General features: G+C 46.6%; 1 protein-coding gene across 1 annotated transcript in view; it reads right to left on the bottom strand.

The window, feature by feature from the left end:
* The window catches only part of KCNK13 (potassium two pore domain channel subfamily K member 13), a 73,382-nt gene extending 52,882 nt beyond the window's left edge, over positions 1 to 20,500 (bottom strand). The window contains exon 1 of the mRNA XM_077323474.1: positions 19,502 to 20,500. Within this exon, the coding sequence (XP_077179589.1) occupies positions 19,502 to 19,844 (343 nt within the window). The 5' untranslated portion in view covers positions 19,845 to 20,500. The remainder of the gene's footprint in view (positions 1 to 19,501) is intronic.
* Between the last annotated feature and the right edge of the window lie 2,915 nt (positions 20,501 to 23,415).

Raw genomic sequence — 23,415 nt, 5'->3', positions numbered from 1 at the left:
TAAAATGTTTACTACCTTCATATAGAGACTTGTCAATGACCGTAATAAAACTACCTAACTAACTTGTCAATTAAATAGTGAATATTGCTACTATCTGGATAGGTTGTTCATTTTCTACAAACTCATTTTCTTCAGTTACAAATGCAAAAAATCTGGATGTTGTAAAGACCAAAACTGCAAAGGACTCTCAGCCGTGTGGCAAGGAGAATCAAATTATTCTATTAAAGGCGAAGACAGCGGTGAAGGGGAAAAAAACATCACTTCAGCTCTCTCAAGATAGTAATCTCTAACCCATGTTTTCAGGAAAGCCAAAAACTACCATGGAAACAGATTTTGTGGGAAAGGAAGGAACGGGAAAGGTAGCCTGAAAGTTATTCTAGCATACTAATAAATAGGCAGTAGACAAATTGGCAACTTGTTTCATGACATAAATGAGTCTGAATTTTATTCGGGTTTTTTAAAAAGTGGTCTAGTTCAGGGGTAGTCAACCTGTGGTCCTCCAGATGTCCATGGACTACAATTCCCATGAGCCCCTGCCAGCATTTATATGAGATGCTAGACAAGGAGGAGAACTCCACCTATGGGATTTCACACTGGCCCAGTGTTCTGCCTTGAACGGGCTACTAACTGTGCAAAGTCCCACGGGAGAGGGCTTTCGTCTCACCAGGATCTTGTTAAAATCAAATGTGAACTTAATTCAATGTGGGAGATAAAATCCAAACAGGCCTGATGCTTCCTTTTCTTCAAACTCACAACCAGAAATATAGTCCCATTGTAAAAAGATCTTCCTATATCAAGGCAGTTTGCAAAGATAAGAAATGAGCCATGTTCGGCACACTGCTACATAAGACTGCACACCAACAGGGAAAAATAAATTGATGGCACCCGAAAGATTAATAATTTTTTATTCTTCTGTAAGGCTTCCTGGACCACAGCCCACTTCATCACATTCATGTAGATCATCTTCCATAGGTTAATATTTATATGTAAGGTTATATGGGGTGGGTGGGGAATATAAACAACAGGACCAAAGGAGCATGAAATTTAGGAAACAGTGAGACATAATTCTATAAAGTTCAAATGTAATCAAGTCCATCAATTAAAATGCATTATTTAAGGTGCCCTAATACTCATGTTCATTTTAGGGACAAGAGAAACAAGACTACATGTTAGAATGATACACATGTATACAGAGTTGGTCCAGCAGACTCCGACCCCCCTCTCTTCGAGAGGCTGGTTTTTATTGAAACATAAAATTTACCACTGTGCATGTGCAAAGTAGTATAAGACTACTTTTTGTTCAGCTGTATGCTGATACATTGTTAACGATACATTGTTAGCTACAAGCCCCTATCGTCTAATGTTTGAAAGTTACACTATGATGGTAACAACATCACGCCCTGTGCTGGACACAGGGCAGGAGGGTGTGCCCTCACTATAGCACAAATGAACCCTACACTACACCTTTGGGATTATTACTTTGAAAAGAGACTAGAAAACAGGTATGTGCCTGTTCCAGTTGGTTACAATGATCAAAACTGAGCCAAGGCTGAAAGGCTTATCTTGGCTTAGATTTGATCATTGTACCCAACTCCATCACTCTGCTATTAATGTTTTAATGTTTTTAAAGCTGCATCCTTTAAAAAACACATCGTTTTAAAAAGACAACATAAGGGAGCCCGGTTTAAATCAGTGAAACCAAGTGTGTGTCGGGGCGGGGATATGACCAGTTAAATACCTTCTCCCTGCACAGCCCCCAAGCACAATGAGGCTGTGTGCCCCAGCAGTCTGCATTTGATCGTGATGCATGATCTTCATCAGGTCGGTTTGGACTCTCAGCTATAACATGGTCCCCTACAAACTGAGCGTCATTTAAATTCTCTCTGGTATTTGACCAAAGAAGCGTTCAATCTGCAGCTAGAACCCCATATAGCAGGGGTAGTCAAACTGCGGCCCTCCAGATGTCCATGGACTACAATTCCCAGAAGCCCCTGCCAGCGAATGCTGGCAGGGGCTTCTGGGAATTGTAGTCCATGGACATCTGGAGGGCCGCAGTTTGACTACCCCTGCCATATAGCCTTGATTACTGTGCCAGTCACTGATTCAGTCCCAGTCACTGGCAACATTCTGGTTAGAATATCAGACTGATATTTCCCTATTCCAAGCTATTGATTTAGTGCAGGATTATTGAAAGATTCCTTCTTAACATACATGCAGAGTTGCCAACTTTTGCAGCTGGACAGTTTTTGTGTCTTTAACAGCCAAACATTGGCAGGCCATAACATTTATCTCCATGGTGTGTTATGCTTCAACTGCAGCTTTCTGCAAATCAAGGCACTTTAAGAGGTGACACAGGGAGCCTGTGTGTTTTTACAAATTGTTTTGTTTTAAATCAGTTGAGGAAGAAGAGTTGTTTTCTTATATGCTGCTTTTCTCTACCTGAAGGAGTCTCAAAGCAGCTTACATTCGCCTTCCCTTTCCTCTCCCCACAACAGACACCCTGTGAGGTGGGTGAGGCTGAGAGAGCCCTGATATTATTGCTTGGTCAGAATCGTTTTATCAGTGCTGTGGTGAGCCCAAAGTCATCCAGCTGGTTGCATGTGTGGGAGGAGCGGGGAATCAAACCCGGCTCACCAGATTAAAAGTCTGCACTCCTAACCACTACACCAAGCTGGTGCTCCTGCATACCTGTGTCTTTAATAGTCAGGCAATCCCAATTGAAGACTTGTTTTATAAAAAGGGACTAGGGGGAACTTTCGATAATGCAGCTCAAGGTACAAACGAAATCAGAAGTCAAGGCTTCCCCAAAAGCAAGATATTACAAATAGCTGAAGTACCTCAGAGAGCTAATAGTCCAATGGTACCATTGTAGCAGGTGTGACAAATGTAGAAGTGGCACTCTGAATCCCAAAAGTGGTGGAGAACAAGAAGAAAAAGAGTTCTAAAGATGTAATTTCATCAGAAATACAGAAAGAGGAATATGAAGGCTATAACAAGCACACATCCCTCCTACAAAAGCTTTAACAAACATGTTTCTTTTCAATTTAAAGGAAGAGAGGCTTGGGTGGAACAGACCAGAGGCTTATAGAATTATGCATAGGGAGAGAAAATTACTAGAAAAAACTTTTTTCCTTCTTCTCCCATAATGCTGAAACCTAGGAGGCAACCAATCACATCACTGAACAGGTTCACGATAGCCAAAAGTAAATAATTTTTTAAGAAAACCAGTGCTTTACTATATAATTGTAATCAGAATCCTTTTCACTATTTAGAGTTTCCACCAATTGTTTTTTTGTTTCCCAGATTTGTGAAAATTGAAAGAATATGCTTACAAATATCAAAACATGTGGCTGATTTTGACTTCTGCATTCCCAAGGGATATAGCTTAGGCACTTTCTTCAGGGGTATAAAGCAGCTTGTATGGTCACTGTTAAGGTGTAGGCTTGCCAATTTTCAGGTAATGGCTGGAGATCTCCAGGTGACAGAGGTCAGTACACCTGAGGAAAATGGTCACTTTGGAAAATGAACCCCCCATTGACCGGGGGGGGGGGGTGTTCTTGATTAAAAATGTAATCTATATGGAGCAACAAAAAGTTTCATAGAACGCATAGAATGCAAAAATAGTATTGTAATATATATTTTTTAATTTCAACATAAGAACAAGTTAGAGCAACAGAAATGCTAGCTGAAGCTGTCTGTCCATGAGGCTGGGAGTTCAATCCCAGCAGCCGGCTCAAGGCTGACTCAGCCTTCCATCCTTCCAGTCTTCCATACCTTTACCTTTACCTTTAAGAACAATTTGCCAGGTACCCTCATATGTCCCTCCAAAAGTGGGACAATCTGGTCACCTTATCCAAAGCCCACCTCAGCTCCACCCCCAAAATATTCAGGTATTTCCCAACCCGTAGCTGGCAACCCTATTAATGTCCATAATTTAATCAAGTCTACAAAAGGGAGTGTGTCAGAATTCGTAAGGTATTTTTTAAGAGAGTATCTAGTGAAGAGATATCTAATGAAGGGGTGTGTTGGAATGTTTTCAATTCCACCTACATTTTCTTAACACAGCCTTGGACTGGTTTTTACACCAAGATAAACTAACGGGCATTAAAATTGCCATAGTTGCTGCATAGAAGAGAGACCTGGTTAGCATGTAAATAGGAAAGCTGGTGATAGAGTTGAGATATAAACTTCCCTCCCTAGTTAAGGCTTTCAGACCTCAACCCTTCCTTCGCAGGAATATTAAAGGAGGCATATGAGAAGGCCAGAAAGGTCCCCTTCATTTCTTGTTATTCTGCAAACTACATAAAACAGAATTACTCAAGAGGGCATTTTTGTTCAGGGGAATCAGACTGTAGTATAATGGAATTGGTGGGGGGGGGGTACTTTATTAAAGGGGAAAGGATAGCAGACTGCTCTACTGTTAGAATATACATAATCTCATTCTTACTTTTTTCAACTTGTCATTCCGTTTTTGCACAGTTTATAACAGATGATTAACAAAAAATACACCTCACCTTCCTGCTTTCATCAGGGCAACCAGTGCTGCAAACAGATTAAAAACGCACATCATAAAACCACGCACACATCACTGATGTAATTAAACCCCAGCCTGCACACATATTAAACATAAAAATAACAAATCACTGTACTCTGCTGACCACTTCCTCACTGCAGAGTTACTTTGGCAATAGGTCTGCCACCTCCCAACCTCCCGCCTTGTAGGGTAATGCAAGAAACTTCTAATCGTGTGGACTCCCCTTTGTTGGTGGGTTGTTTCCATAGCAGCATTGTCACGTCAGATTCAGGTGGCATGTGGGTCTGTGACATCCACGTGCAGCTAAACGTTGTAGACACTGTGCTGAGCCAGTTAGGTGTAGTGGTTAGGAGTGTGGACTTCTAATCTGGCATGCTGGGTTCGATTCTGCACTCCCACACATGCATCCAGCTGGGTGACCTTGGGCTCGCCACGGCACTGATAAAGCTGTTCTGACCGAGCAGTGATATCAGGGCTCTCTCAGCCTCATCCACCCCACAGGGTGTCTGTTGTGGGGAGAAGAATGGGAAGGCAATTGTAAGCCACTTTGAGCCTCCTTCGGGTAGGGAAAAGCGGCATATAAGAACCAATTCTTCTTCTTCTTCTTCTTCTTCTGTGGGGAGCTGACCTTTGGGCAGTTGGCGACTTGCACAGGCCAAGCTTCTGATCAGGATTATGGGCCACCTCTAAATGGCCACTGCATGTGACCTCTGCATAGCTTGTGGAAGGTTCAGCCGCTGTATCCCCCTGTCCCTGTGCTTCATACCTTTTCCATCAAGTCAGTTATATTGCTCTTCCATACAATTGGGGGTTGGGGGTCAAGAGTCAAGAGCTCCATTTTCCAGAACTCTGCTCTGAGCCACAATGTATGTCCCCCACACTGGCCAAATGAAAATGCACCTTGTGAAACAGCCGTAATTTGATTAAATTACTGTCGTCCCTCCAGTCTTTCACACCCAATTTTTCTTATATCACCCAGTATGTCCAATGTTCTCAGTATGAATAAGCTTTTTTAGCTTTCAATTAGAAAAAGCAATTTTCCCCCACAGGAAATAGGAATATTTGGTTTCTATACATGACACTGCCTCTGAAAACCACGTGATTGAGCATTCCATTATGTAGAATTAACTTTGAACAACGAAGTATAACTTAGCATGCCTTGATCTTGGAGGGGAGATGCCCTCGGTTTAGGCAGCACAATGAAAGTCATGGCATCCAGTTTTTCAAGTCACCACGTACTAAGCTAGGAGTTTGGGGAATGTCAAATGTGACTCATGGTCCTTGCCTCCAGAATGCCACATCTTGGGAAATGGATGGGAATTGTTATTATGTGGACCTCTCTGGACAGACACACCAGATCACTGTGCTACTAGAACAACAGGTGGGAACATAGCTGACAATAAAAAGGGATGAGCTTAATTTAAATATAAAACCCGAGTGATATTAATTTCTACCTCTCAGTATAGGTCTTAAACAGGCCTTACAATGGCTCAGGATTCTGCAGATTTATGAAGACAAAAGGTCCTCAGATGCTGACAGCCACCTAAATCTGGCATGGGTGTGGCCACCTAAATCTGGCACTGGTGTACATATCTTTTTAGTACATATCTGGTGTGTGGCTGCTGGATCAGCCTCTGATTTTAGTAATACATAGGGAAGTACACAGTTTCTCCTGTGCACATGGAAACTCACTCTATGCATGCCTTGAAATAAGACAGGATCACAAGCCAGTTACATCTAGGAAAAGCATTTGAGATATAGCTGAGGCACAAAGAAACTGACATAACCTACATTACTTTACGTGGATCTGCTGACTGCACCTCCCAAATTTTCCTCCAAGAAGCGTCCATGTTAAATACACATTAACTGCACTGACTATTGGCTACTTCAAAATCCAGTCCCACTCCAAATGAGAAAGTCAGCCAGGGGCCCCAACAGAAGCTTCTGAGGAAGTAAAATGGAGGAAAGATGGACTGTGAGGAAAGAAAGGGCATCTTCTGAACTGCTACAGACCCTTTAATTGATTGATGAAGCATCAAAATCAGTATCTGCAAAATCAAATGTTCTTTTCCATGAGTTCTGGTCAATTAAAAAACCCCCACAAAACCATCTATTTTCAAATGTCTTGAAGTTCACAAAATGAAGAGGGGAGAAAAGTCAGGCCTTTATAAAACGAGGAAACTGGTTATATGATCATCCATTACATCTGACATTCCTCCTCTCTTTGCCCAGATCAAATGCACAGGATGACAGGAGATGGTCGTTATTTATATTTATATTTTAATTTATATACTGGAAATACCGTCTTGTGGCAGTGCATAAATAAAACAATAAACATTGCAGTATAAAACCCCTAAAAACCCCTTATAACAGACAGATGGCATCATAAATTGAGTCTTCAACCCTCCTGAATCCCCTAAAACTCAGCCCAGTAGATCAACCCCAGGGCCGACACTGAAGTCCAAAATGAGGGAAGCCAGGAGCTTGTTCTTAAAAAGCAGAGTAGGATCCACAGCTTGTAACTCCGATTCACCATCCCCGCCTCAACCAAATGCCTGGCAGAATAGCTCTACCTTATAGGCCCAGAGAGTTCCGTCAGGGCCCTTAGCTCTTCCGGGAGCTCATTCCTCCAGGCTGGAGCCAGTTAATGCAGTGGTGAGGGAAAGATATGCTGTGTATGCTCAGAGGTACCTAGTCTTCCTGCGATGTCGATCTGACCTTCTTGTTCTTAACTGATGAACAGATACCATGACAACTTAACATCACTAGTTCTTTCTAAATGTTCAGAGGATTAAGCCAAGCATAGTTCTTGAACAATCTTGATTTCTCGCCAAGCACTGTTGCTGCATCTTTTACGTGTACTTCCTAGCAACAGGACGAGGGCTCATAATTGGGATGTATTTTAGCTTAATGAATCTCAATAGCAAAATGACGCGCATCTCTGGGAATTTGTTATTAAGGCCACGTGCTTCAAGCCAATTGAAGAGGCCGCTCGGGTATAATTTGGATGCCGCTTCCGCTTGCATCTGGACTATTGCCGTGCTTCTTAGTAATATGTTCCCTCCCAGGTGAACATTACAGCAAACTGGCATACCTTGGCTGCCCCACTTGAGAGTGTGCCGAGACCAGTGAGGTCAAGATGGTCTGTGAGAGACGACGCCTGAAAGCTATAATGGCGCCCACTTGGCTCGGAGGCTGATGCATTGCGCTTTCACCCCTTTGTAAAGCATAAAATGAAAATGCCAAGTCTAATAGGAAGCCAGGGAGCACCTGTGCCTGTAGTTGGTCTCGACAGGATGACTCAGAATGCCTGACGGCCATTGGTTCATTGATTGGCACCTACCCAGAAATGCAAATACCTGGGAAATCATGGGGGATTTCCTGCCCCCGAGGCACACAAGCAGTTCAGTTTGGCACATGTTTTCGATCATCAGACCAAGGAGGGCTAAGTCATGAGTTCCTGCAGCAGGGATGGCATCAGCATACCCTGAGGTGGAACAGCTGCCAGGGCTCACTGCCACTGATTCCTACCAACACACCTCTCTTGCCACTTGCTGGTACTCATGTTCTCAAACACCCACTGTTGTTGTGGAAGGACATGTGAGCGGTGCACAGTGGTGGCACTCCTGGTGCCAGTGGTGGCACAGACGACTGAGCACGGGTGGTGGCAAGGCTTGCGAGCAAGAGAAGAATGCACAGGCAAGTGGGGGTAGGCAGGAGTAGGGGTGCAAGGGGAGAAGAAGAAGAAGAAGAAGAGTTGGTTCTTATATGCTGCTTTTCCCTACCCGGAGGAGGCTCAAAGCTTGCTTACAGTCACCTTCCCTCTCCTCTCCCCACAACAGACACCCTGTGGGGTGGGTGAGGCTGAGAGAGTCCTGATATCACTGCTCGGTCAGAGCAGTTTTATCAGTGCCGTGGGGAGCCCAAGGTTACCCAGCTGGTTGCATTTGGGGGAGCACAGAATCGAACCCGGCATGCCAGATTAGAAGTCCGCACTCCTAACTACTACACCAAACTGGAAGGCATGAGTGGTCATTATTTGCCCAGGACCCGAAAACCAAGAAACTAGCCCTGTCCTGTAACAAAATCTGTTGTGTCATAGAAGATCAAAAGTGCTACAAGTGAGATCTGTACAGCTGCTGCTCCCCCTATACCACAGACCAGCCCTTCTCAACTTTTTTTCCCATTGGAAACCCCAGAAATATTCTTCAGGCTTTGAGAAACCCTGGAAGTGGCGTGATTACGAAGAATATTGTTGAGAAGCATAGCTGTGTACACACCCACCAGGGGCCCCTCCCCTTCCCACCCCCCTCCAGGCCCATCATTGGCCATTTTGGGACGGGGAGGTCAACATGACCATATAGATTAACTCCCACCCATTCCTTTGTGTGCCAAGGTTCATTTGGAGTAGGCTCTCCATGGGTTTGAAAATTATAGACAAAAAATGAACTATATGAACAATAAGCGACTAGACACAGTGGGGAAAAAAATACTTAGCTGAACAGGCATTTAAACCCCACCCCACCCCCCAAATAATCAATGCGCGTTACATAATGGAGGCTTAGGTCCTACGACATCATTCCTCCCCCCCTTCTCTACGGCTGCCGTGGAGGTTGTCCTCTGCTGGGGAGCTCACGTCCTCTGTCACTGGCATTGCTGCTTGTGTAACAACAACAAAAGCAGCAGCAACAGGGGGTCATCAAGCTGCATCCGACCACCTCACAATGAGCCTTCATGGGGTTTTCAAGGCAAGGGACATGCAGAAGTGGGTTGCCACTGTCTTCTTCTGGATGGCAACCCCAGTCTTCCTTGTACAAAAGCTCCTTAAAAAAAACACTGTGTAAGTGGAAGTGCTACCAGCAGAGGAAGCAAGCGCAGTGGCCAGAGAAAATCACAAGGAGCCAGATGTCGTAAGTTCCAAACCACAATAGCAACACTTAGCCACACGTCAACATTCTAGATAAGCTACCTGTGCATCCTAGGATAGAGTTAAGGCGGACTTAGGTTATTAAAGGATGGCCTAGGAAAACATGAGGGCTCTCCCAGACTGGATCCTATGCATCTCCTCTCCACCCCAAGGGCTGAGCTACACGTGAAATACCTACAATTCCGTGAAATTGTTTACTTAACCATGGAACACAAATGATATGGTGTTATCAACAGGCAAGCAGTGAATGAACACTGCAGATCTGACAGTGAAATGCAAGAATTCGTTCCACTTTCTCCGTTTTCCTTTTTCTGAGTTGCAGGACTGAGTGCTTTTCTTGTCATCACAAACTAACACTTCTGCTTTCAGCTTCCTGAAATCCAAACCAGTTCCCAGTAGGCTGGTGCTATTCTATGCTCGATTCCAGGGGATTTTGCAATGGAGAAATTGTACAGAGAACTCGCGTAACAATACCTCAAAACAACAGCTGGTCCTCCCATATCCTCATCTGACGTCCTAATCAATGCATCACCTGGGCTTTTGTAGTTATGACACAATCTCTTTTTTTGTGTCCTCTCCTCCATTTGGTTTTCACAATCACCTAAAATGGAAATGTAATGACAGGGGTGTGGGTTTTCTGGGGAAATCTGAATGGAAAAAATTTCCCATTCAGATTTAAATAACATTAGCAAAATTTAAATGAAGTTAGCGAAAAAAGGCAACTATGACATGTACATGCGTGGACCAAGTACAAGCACTGTAATTTGTCCACGCCTCATGTCTCACACTTAGCCCATTAAACACAATTGATTTGGAGCACAGCTTGACAGTTGTATTTGTGGGGTGGGAAATGTTCACAGAAAAATATTGCAGTGGCAAACGTTCTGCCCCACATCACTGGGCACATGCATCTTTCCTGTCCTGGATTGCCACCAATGCCTCCACCCCATCTCTTGGCTGCTGGCTGTGGTGCAGTAGGGAGTATAGGACCATGAGACTTCTTTCTGATCCATGTGAGCCCTTTGAGAGCCAGCTTGGTGTAGTGGTTATGAGTGCGGATTTCGAATCTGGCAAGCCGGGTTTGATTCTGCTCTCCCCCACATGAAGCCAGCTGGGTGACCTTGGGCTCCCTACGGCACTGATAAAGCTGTTCTGATTGAGCAGTAATATCAGGACTCTCAGCCTCACCTCCCTCTTGAGGGGACAGGAAAAGTAAGGTGATTGTAAGCAGCTTTGAAACTCCTTTGGGTACAGAAAAGTAGCATGTCAGAACCAACTCTTCTTCTTCTTCTTCTTCCTCTTCCTCTTCCTCCTCTTCTTCTTCTTCTTCCTCTTCTAAAAGGATGAACAGTGGAGGTTTGGCCTCTTTGCTGCCAGCAGTCCCATGCTCTCTCTTGGATTTACTCTTGTGCTGCAGGTTTTTCTTATGGACCTTGCCCTGGGGCACTGTTGGTTGAGAAAGTCAGGAAGGAATTTTATCCAGGGACGCAATTGACCAAGGATTTAGAGGGGGTCTGCCTTCATCACAGCAAAGGAAAACTGACCAATGCTTAACGTCATAACAGGATGGATGGCATTTAGACCTTGGAATCCAAGGATCCAAAGTGCCTTCTTAAGGGAGTCAGGAGCTAGGAATATAGTGGTTCCATCCAGGGACAGGCATAAACAGCAGAGCCCACTGCTTTCTGCCTTATCATTGGTTCCCTTTTCCTGGTTACTCAAAACAGTGGGCTGGGGGGCTTTCTGCTGCTTTCCACCCATGCTGCTACAAGACCTGAGGAATCTGTAATCAATAAACCTGCGGGCCAATTTTTGACTCTGGCATTTCTGTGTTATCGTCCTCTCCTGGCTTGTCTCTACTCCAGGCACAAGGTCAGGAGGAGGGTGTGCCCCTTCAATTTGTTTGATACTCCATATATCATCTGCAGAAAGGTGGGTGATCTTTCATTTCCCACAGAAATTCAGATGGCCAAGGAAGCGAAAGAATGACATTCCCTTTCGTGTCTTATTGACTCAGAACAACAGAAGGTCCAGGGAATATTAGCATAAGCTGACACAAATTCCCACCGCCACTTATTATCCTTCTAAGTAGTGCAAACAGAGTCAGGAAGTGGTCCCCATGTGCACCTTACACCAGTGAGATAAGCATTTCCTCATCCCATGGAAACCCATTTTGATGTTGAAAACAAAATCTCCAGCCCTGAAATATTCAAGTACAATAGGAACCCCCTTTCTTTCTTTCTTTCTTTCTTTCTTTCTTTCTTTCTTTCTTTCTTTCTTTCTTTCTTTCTTTCTTTCTTTCTTTCTTTCTTTCTTTCTTTCTTTCTTTCTTTCAAAACTTGGAGTAGATACCATATCAAAAGTTTGGAGAAGCATTGTTTTCCCTACAACCAGTCCTTTATATTACTGGCTTAAGTGAGGTCTGTGAAATACGTTGAATGCCATGGCTCCCTGTCCAAATCCACAAAGGGCATTTATCACCATCCACTAAGACAAAAGAAACGGAAGAGGCATTTGGCAAATTAACAGGACAATCTTTATTACACCCTTCTACGTCTTTAGCCCACTGTGTAAATATTGCAAGGTTAACTAGAAGAAGAAGAGTTGGTTCTTATATGCTGCTTTGCTCTATCCAAAGGAGTCTCAAAGCCGCTTACAATCACCTTCCCTTACCTCTCCCCACAACAGACACCCTGTGAGGTGGGTGAGGCTGAAAGAGCCCTGAGATTACTGAAGAAGAGTTGGTTCTTATATGCTGCTTTTCTCTACCCGAAGGAGTCTCAAAGCGGCTTACAGTCGCCTTCCCTTTCCTCTCCCCACAACAGACGCCCTGTGAGGGAGGTAAGGCTGAGAGAGCCCTGATATCACTGCTTGGTTAGAACAGCTTTATCAGTGCCATGGCGAGTCCAAGGTCACCCAGCTGGTTGCACGTGGAAGAGGAGTGGGGAATCAAACTCTGCTCGCCAGATTAGAAGTCCATACTCCTAACCACCTCACCAAGCTGGCTGGAGCCTGAACCTGTCAAAGCAAAGGACTGGCAACTCCCCTGAGTTTGAATGGAGAGTGAAGGCCTGTCTAATAGCCCTGCTTAGTCTAACTTTATCAGAGCTTGGAAGCTAAGCAAGGTCAGCCATGGTTAATATTAGGTTGGGAGTCCATGGAGGAAGACCAGGGTTGCTATGCAGAGGAAGGCAATAGCAAACAATCTCTGTTCCCCTCTTGCCTTGAAAGCTCCATGGTCCTGGGGTCCCCATGAGTCTGGCGGGGCTTAACAGCATATATTACTTACTTTAAAGACAACCTACATCCAATACTGGATTTCCATGCTAAGTAGACCAGATGTATATTCTGCCCCAAGAAACAGCTACAACTATCTGGCCCACAGTGGTGGGGAATAGAGCGGGTTGGATCCAACCAGTTTTTTTTCCCACTGGTGCAAAAGAGATTTCCAAAGCTCCCTATGTTTGGGATACTCAGGCCTTGCATGAACAAAAGTCATGTGGAACAAGGGGCTGTAATAAAGAGGAGAACCAGTTGAGATGGAGCCAAACAGGTAGTTGGATCCAACCGTGTGCTTCATTTTCCCTCTCCCCTTTTTCTTAGTCAAAAACTGTCTGCTTTAAGGCCTGGTAAGGAAACAAGACAGGCACATGCCTTTTTTTTCTCATAACAAAAGTTAAAACAGCTTTGGGAGGCCCTGACCCAAATTTGTTTCTATCCCACACAATGGCTTTTTTATTACAAATCAGGAGTTTCAGACATGGAATTCCAGCACTATGTGTCACTGGGGCCCTCTCCAACTAAAATAGGAAGTGCCAGAGGACTCGGTGTTAGATAACCATGGTCTTGTTTGATACATTTTGTAAAGGGGAAAGATGTACCCTCTATGGACTTTTGTTTAGTAAGAATGCAGGGTGTTCTGGGTCGGATCCCATGATTCTCTTGCTCCACGTCTTCCTCCAACAAAGGAAGAATTATCTTCATCAAAGGAAGCCTTTCTCCATCAAAGTAATTCTCCACTGAAGGAAGTCTATCTTCTCAGGGAAGACTGTGGAAGAGATTCGTAGAATCCAACTTGTAAGACAGTCACAAGAGCCAGTTTTCATGTATGCAGTTTTATGCACACGTATCTTGCACATCTATCTGTCAGAAAAACATATACCACACACATAGATTGTATGATATATGAATTTATTTTATCTGTTGATTGGAGAATCAGGGCGGCCCACAACAATATAAATTGCATAAAAACAAATATAATTTAGGAATTTAATTAAATTGATATATTTTAAAACATTAACACCACAATCAAACCCTAAATTGCCCACTTCTCTTAATTCTATGGGAGAAAGTGGGGGAGAGTCACAGGACCCTAGCTGAGATCTAATTTGGTGTCATTTCAGCCTCAACCATAGGCCTGGCAGAACAGCCTTGTCTTACAAGCCCTGTGGAACCGATTCCGGTCCTGGAGGGCTCTGATCTCATTCAGTGGAGCATTCTACCAGCTGGGGCCAGCACCCAAAAAGTCCTGGCCCTGGTTGAGGCTAGTTTGATCTCCTTGGGGCTGGGGATCCTGAGCATGTTTTGGTCCCCACATCTTAAGGCTCTTGGGAGGATATATGGGGAGAGGCAGTCCTGCAGGTACAAAGGTCCCAGACCATTTAGGACTTTGAAAGTAACAACTAAAACCCTGAATCTTATCCGGTCTTCAATCTGAAGGCAGCCACTGGCTCTCTTTAGACATCACACACAAATCCTGTTCACTTTGTGGTGAGCGCAATCCACTATCATTCTCAGGTTCCTGCAATCCCTCCCTGTAAGTCAGGGGTGGCCAAACTGTGGCTCTCCAGATATCCATAGACTAAATCCCCATGAGACCCTGTCAGCATGTGTATTATGGGAATTGTAGCTCATGCACATCCAGTTTGGCCACTCCTGGCCTAAGCCTTACAAAGCATGCCAATAATTTAATTTCGATTTGTGGCAAAACATGGGTGCTTTATCAAACCAGGGTTGGGCTTCCTGTCAGTAACAAGGATCCTAAACCAGTACAGTTTAGAATCTGTAAGTATGGTGCAGGACGGACAAACCTACACCGCTGAGAAGGTTGCATTTAGACAAAACAGCCAATCAAATCTTGATTTCAACCCAGCATATGAAAGGTGGAAGGGTGAGGGAGTGCACAAGCCTGAAAATTAACCCACATCATGTTCACTATGGACAAATTCTGGCTTGTTCAAGACATTTGAATGCAACTGTAAGCTCTGAATATTTATTTTGAGAATCTGGCCTCAAAGTACAGTGGCATTTATTTTTTGCTTCACATTGCCAGGCCTTAACTGGTTAATTCTTGGGAAACTTTCTTGCCCGAAGATTAAGGGGCCTTAATGAAGATTAAGGGGCCTCATGATTAAGGGGCCTTAATGATCAGTCAGATGCTCTGTCAAATATTTGGCTTTGCCATTTCCCATTATTAAGCAAGTGAAACCATACAGCAGTGTGGGTCAATGGCCATCTCCTCTACCAAGACATATGGCTTACTATTTACAGAAAAAAATGTCTCAAGGAACCCTATTCTTGGAAAACCTCTTATTCGAAGAAGCATCTGGTCCACATTTCCCAATACAAATTCCACACCTGCACAGCTATGAATGACAGAAATCAACTGACTGAATCAGGAAAGGGGGCTGTAGAAGGCAGCTACCACAGGGAAAGAAATGAGAAAGGTTTGTCAAGAACAAAAACTAATCACAAGCTTTCTAGTCTAAAGCGAAAGAGCTCTAAGGCAGACAGAGGACAAGTGAACAAAAGTTTGGTCTATAGAGACCAGGACCGACATGATTAGGACTTTCCACACATTTGAAACATTTAATGAGCAGCTCTGAGTGGCTGTTTTGAGAACCAGGGAAATACTGTTGTTGGTGGAAAATGCTTCACATCGCAGCCGACTTTTAGTCACAGCCACAGGATTTTGAAGGCAAGAGATATTCAGGGACGGTTTGACATTGCCTGCCTCTGCATCGTGACCCTGGACTTCCTTAGGGTCTCCCCATCCAACCCTACTTAGCTTCTGAGATTGGGTGAGATCAGGCAAGCCTAGGCTATACAGAACATGGCAAAGGAAAGACTGAGACCATAAGGGGCTGAGAGAATTATAGAATCACAGAGTTGGAAGAGACCTCCATGGTCATCTAGACCAGGGGTAGTCGACCTGTGGTCCTCCAGATGTCCATGGACTACATTTCCCATGAGCCCCTGCCAGCAAATGGGAATTGTAGTCCATGGACATCTGGAGGACCACAGGTTGACTACCCCTGATCTAGTCCAACACCCTGCAGAATGCAGGGAATTCACAACTACCTGCCCCTCACAGTGACCCCAGTTCCATGCCCAGATGATGCCCCCCCCAGAATCCATGGTCGGTCTGGTCTGGAGGAAATTTGCCTCCTGACCCCAAAGTGGTGATCAGCATTTCCTTGAGCATGCAAGAAAGGACCACGTGAGTCAAGCATGGGCACAATCCATTCTGCCCACCCACTTACAATCTGCCTAAATTCACAGAATCAATATTTCTGTGAGGTGGCTATCTAACCTCTGCTTAAGAACTCTAAGGAAGGAGAACCCTCCGCCTCTCAAGGAACCCTATTTCACTGAAGAATTGCTCTAATTGTCAGGAACTGCTTCCAAATGTTTAGCTGAAAATTCTTTTGAATTAATTTCATCTCACTGGTTCTGGTCCGACCCTCTCCTCCATCCTCTATATCAGGAGTAGTCAACCGGGTGTCCTCCAGATGTCCATGGACTACAATTCCCATGAGCCCCTGCCAGCAAATGTTGGCAGGGGCTTATGGGGAATGTAGTCCATGAACATCTGGAGGGCCACAGGTTGACTACTCCTGCTCTATATGACAGCCCTTCAAGTACTTGAAGATGGCTATCATATCACCTCTTAGAACTTGGTATTAAGGTATGTTTTGGTAATTATTTAAAATGCTGGGGTCACCCCCAAGGGGTGGCAACTGCAACAGCACTCCAAATGAAGCAATACCACAAATCTTTGCAAGGGCACTACGATCCTAGTAATTTTGATTCCAGTCTCTTTCAGAACACTCAGTCCTGGCACAAAATTTGGCACTTTTTACCATTTCCATAAAGCAAGTTGTCCTCTTTTTTGAGCTGTCCTGTTTCCCGGTCAGTTACCAGGACTCCAACCCTGAGACGTATCTAAAGTTGGGATTTTGGGACCCAATATGCATCACATTCCACAGACTCCCGCCAAACCTCCTTTGCCACATTGTTGCTCATCAACCTCGTTGTTTCTCACTCAACTGGCCCATTTGGAGTGTTTCATGATTCGCTCTGGTCAATACCACTCTGAATAATTTGGTGTCACCCCCAAACCTGGCTATCTCACCGCTTGTCTCCTTGGTTCCAGATCAATTACAAACCACTTAAACAGTATCCATCCCAACACAAATCCCTGGGGCATCCCACTGCTGACTCCTTCCACTGAGTGAATGGTCCATTTACTACTCTTGTTTCCTGCCCTTTAGTCCATTGCCACTAAACAAGGGGGCCCTCCTCTGTTCGCTCAGGAGCCTGACAGCAAGCCTGCTTTGCGCTCATACTGGCATTGCTAGAAGCCACTGGCATGAATGGAAGGCTCATGCTTGCCTCTTGTTTGCCTTCCCACCAATCACTTGCTTTAATGGAGGCATTAATGATTGAGAGTTGATGGGGAGGACTCTATAGAGGTATGGAGGCTAAACAGAGTGGGAGGGGCTTTTGCCCAGGAAAATGTTCTGTGGTCACTTTTAAGGGAACACACATGCATACAACTTGTTGTGCTCTAATCAAACATGCAGCTGTCCAGCAGAGGTGGGATGTAGTTCAGATGTGGATAACATCTCTAGGATACTGCAGATCCCCAGTACATCCCCACAGATCTCCCTGTAATGTGGATGGGAAAAGACCTTTCTCTGCCTGAGACTCTGGAGAACCACTGTGGAGAGTGGAGAATGCTAGGCTAGCCAGACCAATGGCCTACCTCTGTCAATGCCGTGAGAAAGCCGTGAGAAAGTCTAAGAAAGAAGCCGTGAGAAAGTCTAAGCCTCAAAAAGAAGGCACCTGCAGATTTATCACAGAATACTTGCTGATCTTCCCATTTATCACTCAAAGTCAATGGTAAGATTTTCCTCAGGCATTAGACAACTTAATTGGAGAGTTCGTCAGCTCACTGCTTTGGCAGGTACCCTAGGGGCCAACACTTAACTGTATGTGCAACTGAGATGGCAGCCCTATCTGAATACCTGTGCTCCAGGACAAGGAATGCACTATACCCAGGGTGGGCAGCACCCACAGGATGTAGCACAGCTTGGGACTGCTGCTGGTGGGGAAAGAAGGTTGACAGGGCCAGTGTAGAGCTTCAGAAGGGCTGGGGTGAGATTCGTATTGGGTGCCAATACTGAATTTGCGGAATGGAACCCTAGAGCAGGGGTGGGCAAACTGAGGCTCTCCAGATGTCCATGGACTACAATTCCCATGAGCCCTTGCCAGCACATGCATGGACATTTTGAGAGCCAGTTTGGACACCCCTGCCCTGGAACTTTGGCCTGTCTGTTTAATCCTTCATCCAATTAATCCTCCTGGAGGTGCTCCTGATCCCCTCAGTTGCAATCTGGAGGGGGTTATATTTACTAACAGTCCCAAATCATAATTTATAATTTTAAGTTATATTTCATATGTTTTATCTATGCTATAAGCCGCCTTAAGAAAGGTAGCCAATAAGTGTTTTTCTATTGCTGTTTTTTTTAAAAAAAAATGCAAGAAGTGCATGTGTGCAAACAACTCCTGGCCCTTAAATACGCACATAGGATTTCTCTTAGGCACACCTAGTCCCAAAGAATTCAGGCTACAAAACAAAACGTATAATACACACCCTTAAGGTCAATGACAAATGCAGAGAGCTACGCAACCTATGTCAATTTTATAGCCATCTGGATCTAGTAAAAGGCTATTGCAAAGATGCATCAGACCAGATAGCATAAAAATCTTGCTATACTTGTGACATGTTTTTCTTCAGCCATGGAGAAAAAATTCAAAGGAGTGTGTTCTTAAAAAAAAAAAAAGTGTTGGAGATTGTTCTTTCACGGGCTTGACACCTCTGGGATACCAAACCACTGTCAATGCAAGGGGGTGAAACCAACTAGGAAGAGACATGTCACGCAATACACTTGGAAAGATGCTTCAAAGTTTTCAACGAGTACTGAGGATGAGTGTTACCTCAAGGAGGGAAAAGAACATGATGTGCCAGAAGGTACTTCAGGAGAGATATTAAAGAAAGCAAATATATAAGAGGGTGGAAAGAAAGAGGGAAGGGTTCGTGAATTGTTCGTCTCTTTTATCTGAAATCCCACAATGAAGAACTTAAATAGACACCTGGCCTGACCCAGCAGGGACAATGCTATGCTCACCATCCGGTTTCACACAGTAGCCAACCAGATGGGAGAGATCCAAGAGGAATGCCAGGCATAAAAGATTTTGTTCTCCTTAAAGCGGGAAGCTTTCCAAGCATGAATCCTCACAGGTACAGTGCCACAAGCGGAGATGTGTGCTCTACAGAGCATGTAAAACGCGCATGGACAAACACACACAGAACCCACCACCACTCACATCATCTCTGTATACCCACACTGGAATCCTGGCGAGATAAACAACTGTACATTGTATCTGAGGAAGTGTGCCTGCACACAAAAGCTCATAGACCTTGACTAAAACGGCATTGGGCGTGAAGGTGCCTCTGGACTCTAAATTTTGCCCGCTGCTTCAGACCAACACGGCTACCTGTTTGAATCTACCGACTGTACATTTGTGTTTCATGCCTCTACAACATCGCCCCCCCCCCCAACACGCCTCAGCAGTCCAAGGCAGAAGTGGGGCAAACCAGTGTCAGCACCACGCCGCGCGGTATTACCTCAGCGGCGGTGCGCCCCGGGCAGAGCAGGCGCCCGGGCTTCTGGGCAGGCCGCCGGACCACTCACCTATGGTGGAGACGACGGTGCCCACGAAATAAAAGGCGCCGGGGAAGTCCCAGCGCGGCCGCACGTCCTGCACGCGGATGCCGGCCACGTAGGCCACCTCGTACTCCCAGAGGAAGTCGCGCAGGTCGGCCAGGCTGAGGTTGTGCCTCTGCGAGAAGTTGTCCAGGCGGGCCTGCCAGCGCCGCTGCGTCTCCCGCTCGCGGGGCAGCTCGAGGGCCGAGAAGACGGCGGCCCCGCACAGCATGTAGAGCACGATGAGCGCGGCCAGCAGCACGAAGCGCGCGTTGTCCTCGTTCAAGGCGCCCGCGCTGGGCGAGCAGCAGCACAGCCCGCGGCACCCCATGCCTCGCCCGCCCGCCGGCCGCCGAAAGGCGGCTCGTTCCTCTCACAAGGGGGTGGGAGAACATGGCCGGGCCCGCCGAGGCCGCGAGCCCGAACGGGTTTCCTCGCGAGCAAGTCCCATAGATAGAGGACTGAAGGGGGGGAGCCGTCCGCGGCGCCGAAGAACGGAGGCCGTCGCCTGGGCCGGCCACGTGGCGGCGTCTTGCCGGGCTTTACGGGGTGCGGGACTCGGCCGAGCTCAGCGCCGAGAGGAGCGAAGTCTCCGTCATCGCCCACCGCGACGGCACCCCTGGCGCGCCCCTGCCCCTGTGCCCGGCGCCTTTCCCGCGCCTCCCTCGAGCCCGGCTCCTCCTCCCTCTGCTGTCCTGAGGCGGTTCGGGGGAGACGCCAGTCTTGTGCCGCCCTCGACGGCGCTTCCCTCCACGCCGCCGCCTGCCCGCGCTCCTGGGGCGCCTCTCGGCTCCCGCGCCGGCCAGGCTCCAGGCGAAGCTCCCCCGCGATCGGCAGAGCGGACCCCAGGCAGGGAACCAAGCCGCGCCGCCCGCCCCGGGCAGCGGAGCGAGGTGGCTGTCGCCTCCCCGCTCTCCCGACGCAAGAAATCCACCAGCGAGCTTCCCCGGCGCCTCCCGCAGCTCTTTTGCCTCCGCCGCGGCTGCCTTGGGCCGGCCCCGACGAGAGTCTCCGCGGGCGCGCCGCGGCTTTTGCTTCTGCTGCCCAGCCGCCGAAGAGCCCGGAGGGGGCGTGTCGGAGGCGCCGGGTGCCGCCACCCCCGCACCTGGAGCGCCCGGCGGGAGTCCCGGCCCGGCGTCTTCCTTGGAGGGGGGCCTGGACGGCGCTCGGCTTCTTCAAGGAGAGCGCGGCCCTTTGAGCGGACGGCGGACAGCTGGCCCACTCCGGCAATGCCGTCGAGTCAGCCTCTCGTCGAGAGCGGCTGCCTTGAACCGGAGGGACTCTGCGCACTCTTGGGGTTTTGCCTTTCTTTCGCTTGCCATTGGAAAAGCTTTTTCGGGGTGGGCATCAAGCCACAGCTGATTTATGGCGACCCCCGCGGGGTTTCCAAGGCAGGAGAGGTCCAGAGGAGGTTTGCCGCCGTCTGCCCCGCATCACCACCCGGGTGTTCCTTGGAGAGCTCCCATCTAAAAACAAGCCCGGTCCGCTTCTGTTTAGCTTCCGAGATCGGGCTAGCCGAGGGTCTTGAGCGGCAAATAAGTGGAAACCACAGATCCAGAAGAAAGCGTCAGCTCTGGGTCGGTTTTGAGATCAAAAGAGGCGGTTTCCTGCTTCCCCCCCCCCTTTTTTTTTTTTTTTTTGGAGATTCAGGTGCTGGTTTAGCCCCTTCCTCAATCAAGGCGGCTTCCTTGTACTTTATGGGGAGGAGAACCGGGGAAAGGAACAGAGCTTCACCCCAAGCCTTTTTCGGCCTCTGGCACTAGCCTGTTGGCGGCGCAATTAGGCTGTTTTATGAGAGATTTTCCTCAGATGGGTTAGTTTGCTGCAACTAAAATGACCAAGGGGCTTGTTGGACCCGGAAGACGAACACGCTTGTTCAATGCCATGGCGTCGACTCTAGTAAACCAAAGGCAGACAGCTGATGGCATCAGAAAGGTCTTCATAGTACCACGGGACTCTTCATTCTTTTTAGTGGCACGCAAGTCCACGGAAGGAAGTTCTTCAAAGCAGTGAATCCACCTTCAAAACCCGTGGACCGGTTTATTAAAAAAAAAGAAACTCCAAAAGGGAAAAAAGGCTTATTTGAACAATCGGAAATCCCTATATCCTGCCACAAGAGGGCGCCTCTTTTGTTACAGGATGCACAATTCAATTTGCTGCCCAGAACAGAAAAATAATCTTTGTGGGGAAATCCACCATCAAGAAAGGAAATGCAGGGGGAAAGATAGTGGAAGACATGATGAGATCCAGATGCTCCCTCACATATTGCTAGTAGATGATCATAGTATTCTTATATTAGAAAGGAGTCTCAACGTGGCTTACAATTGCCTTCCATTCCACTCCCCACAACAGGCAACCTTTGAGGTCGGTGGGGCTGAGAGAGCCCTGATATTATTGCTGTGTGAGAACAGCACTATCAGGGGCTGTGACTAGCCCAAAGTCACCCAGCTGGCTGCTTGTGGAGGAGCAGGGAATCAGACCCAGTTCACCAGATTAGAAGCAACCCTTTTGACCACTCCACCAGTATCACCTTAAAGACTAAGATTTTGTGACAGGGTACCTATTGCAGTGGTCCCCAACCCCCGGTCCGGGGATCGGTACTGGTCCGGGGATCATTCAGTGCCGGGCCGTGGCTCCTCCTCGTCCTCCTCCTTGGCTGCTGCCTCGGGGGCTGTCCTGCCACTCTGCCGCCAGCTCACCTTTGGTGCTCTCTGGTGGCTGCCATGGCTGGGGCTCCCCCTCGACATGGCACTGCACAGCTGCTGTTGGCAGCGCCCCCCAGCAGGCGGCGGGAAGTCAGGGGCACTGGTGGGAAAGTAAGTGGAGCAGGGGCTCATGAAGCAGTGGCGACATCCCTCGGCAAAAGACTACCCCCCCCCCCCCGGGCTTCAGTAAAATTGTCAAGCATTGACCGGTCCCCGGTGATAAAAACGTTGGGGACGACTGACTTATTGCTTCTTTAAGTAGTGACTCCTGAAAGCTCATATCCTGCCACAAAAATTTGTCAGTCTTTTGGGTGCTACTGGATTCTTGCTCTTTTCTACTGCTTCAGACAGACAAATACGGCTATCCATTTTGCATGATCTTCAAGGCCTTGTGTACGATATCTTGCATGAGCTCAGCCTATGGTCGAGGCTTAGACAACTTCTAGAATGCTGGCCTCTCTGCCCCAAATCCACTCACCCAAAATAAATCCTCGAAGAACTGATCACCCCCCCCCCATAAATCTTAATCTTTGGGAACAGGTGGCCAGTTTTTAATTAACTGATTTTAAACTGATTTAAATGCTTAATGTATATGACGATTAATGTATGTGTTTTATTTATTTATTTACTACATTTATATACCACTGTCCCCTAAGGTGGTAATTGTATTTAAATGTTAATTGTATTTAAATCGTCCTGAACCATTAAGGGAAGGGCAGAATATGAGCTTAAATATAATACATAAATAAATCTTATAGGAAAATCAAGAGACATGGATTGGACAGAATTCCCTCTTTATGAGGAAGACTCAACAAAGTGCCGGCTAGTCAACCCCATTGTCTTCCCCATAACAACCTATGGATGTGAAAGCTGGACCCTGAAGAAGGAAGACAGGAGGAGAATAGATACTTTCGAATTATGGTGTTGGAGGCAAATGCTGCAAATACCATGGACAGCCAAATTTACCAACAAGATAGTTTTACATAGGAGCAAACCAACTATGTCATTAGAAGGGAAGATATTACGGCTAAAGCTCACTTACTTTGGACAAATCATGCGATCAAACTCGTTAGAAAAATCATTAATGCTCGGCATAGTCAGCAGCAAAAGGAAACGTGGTCGCCAAAGGATCTGCTGGCTCGACACGATCAAAGCCGACACAGGGATGACCATGAACCAATTAAGAGAAGCAGTCAG

This window comes from Paroedura picta, chromosome 2, assembly GCF_049243985.1.
Source record: "Paroedura picta isolate Pp20150507F chromosome 2, Ppicta_v3.0, whole genome shotgun sequence".
Taxonomy (NCBI): Eukaryota; Metazoa; Chordata; class Lepidosauria; order Squamata; family Gekkonidae; genus Paroedura; species Paroedura picta.
Note: the sequence above shows the minus strand (reverse complement) of the source record. Positions and strands in the feature narration are given on the sequence as shown.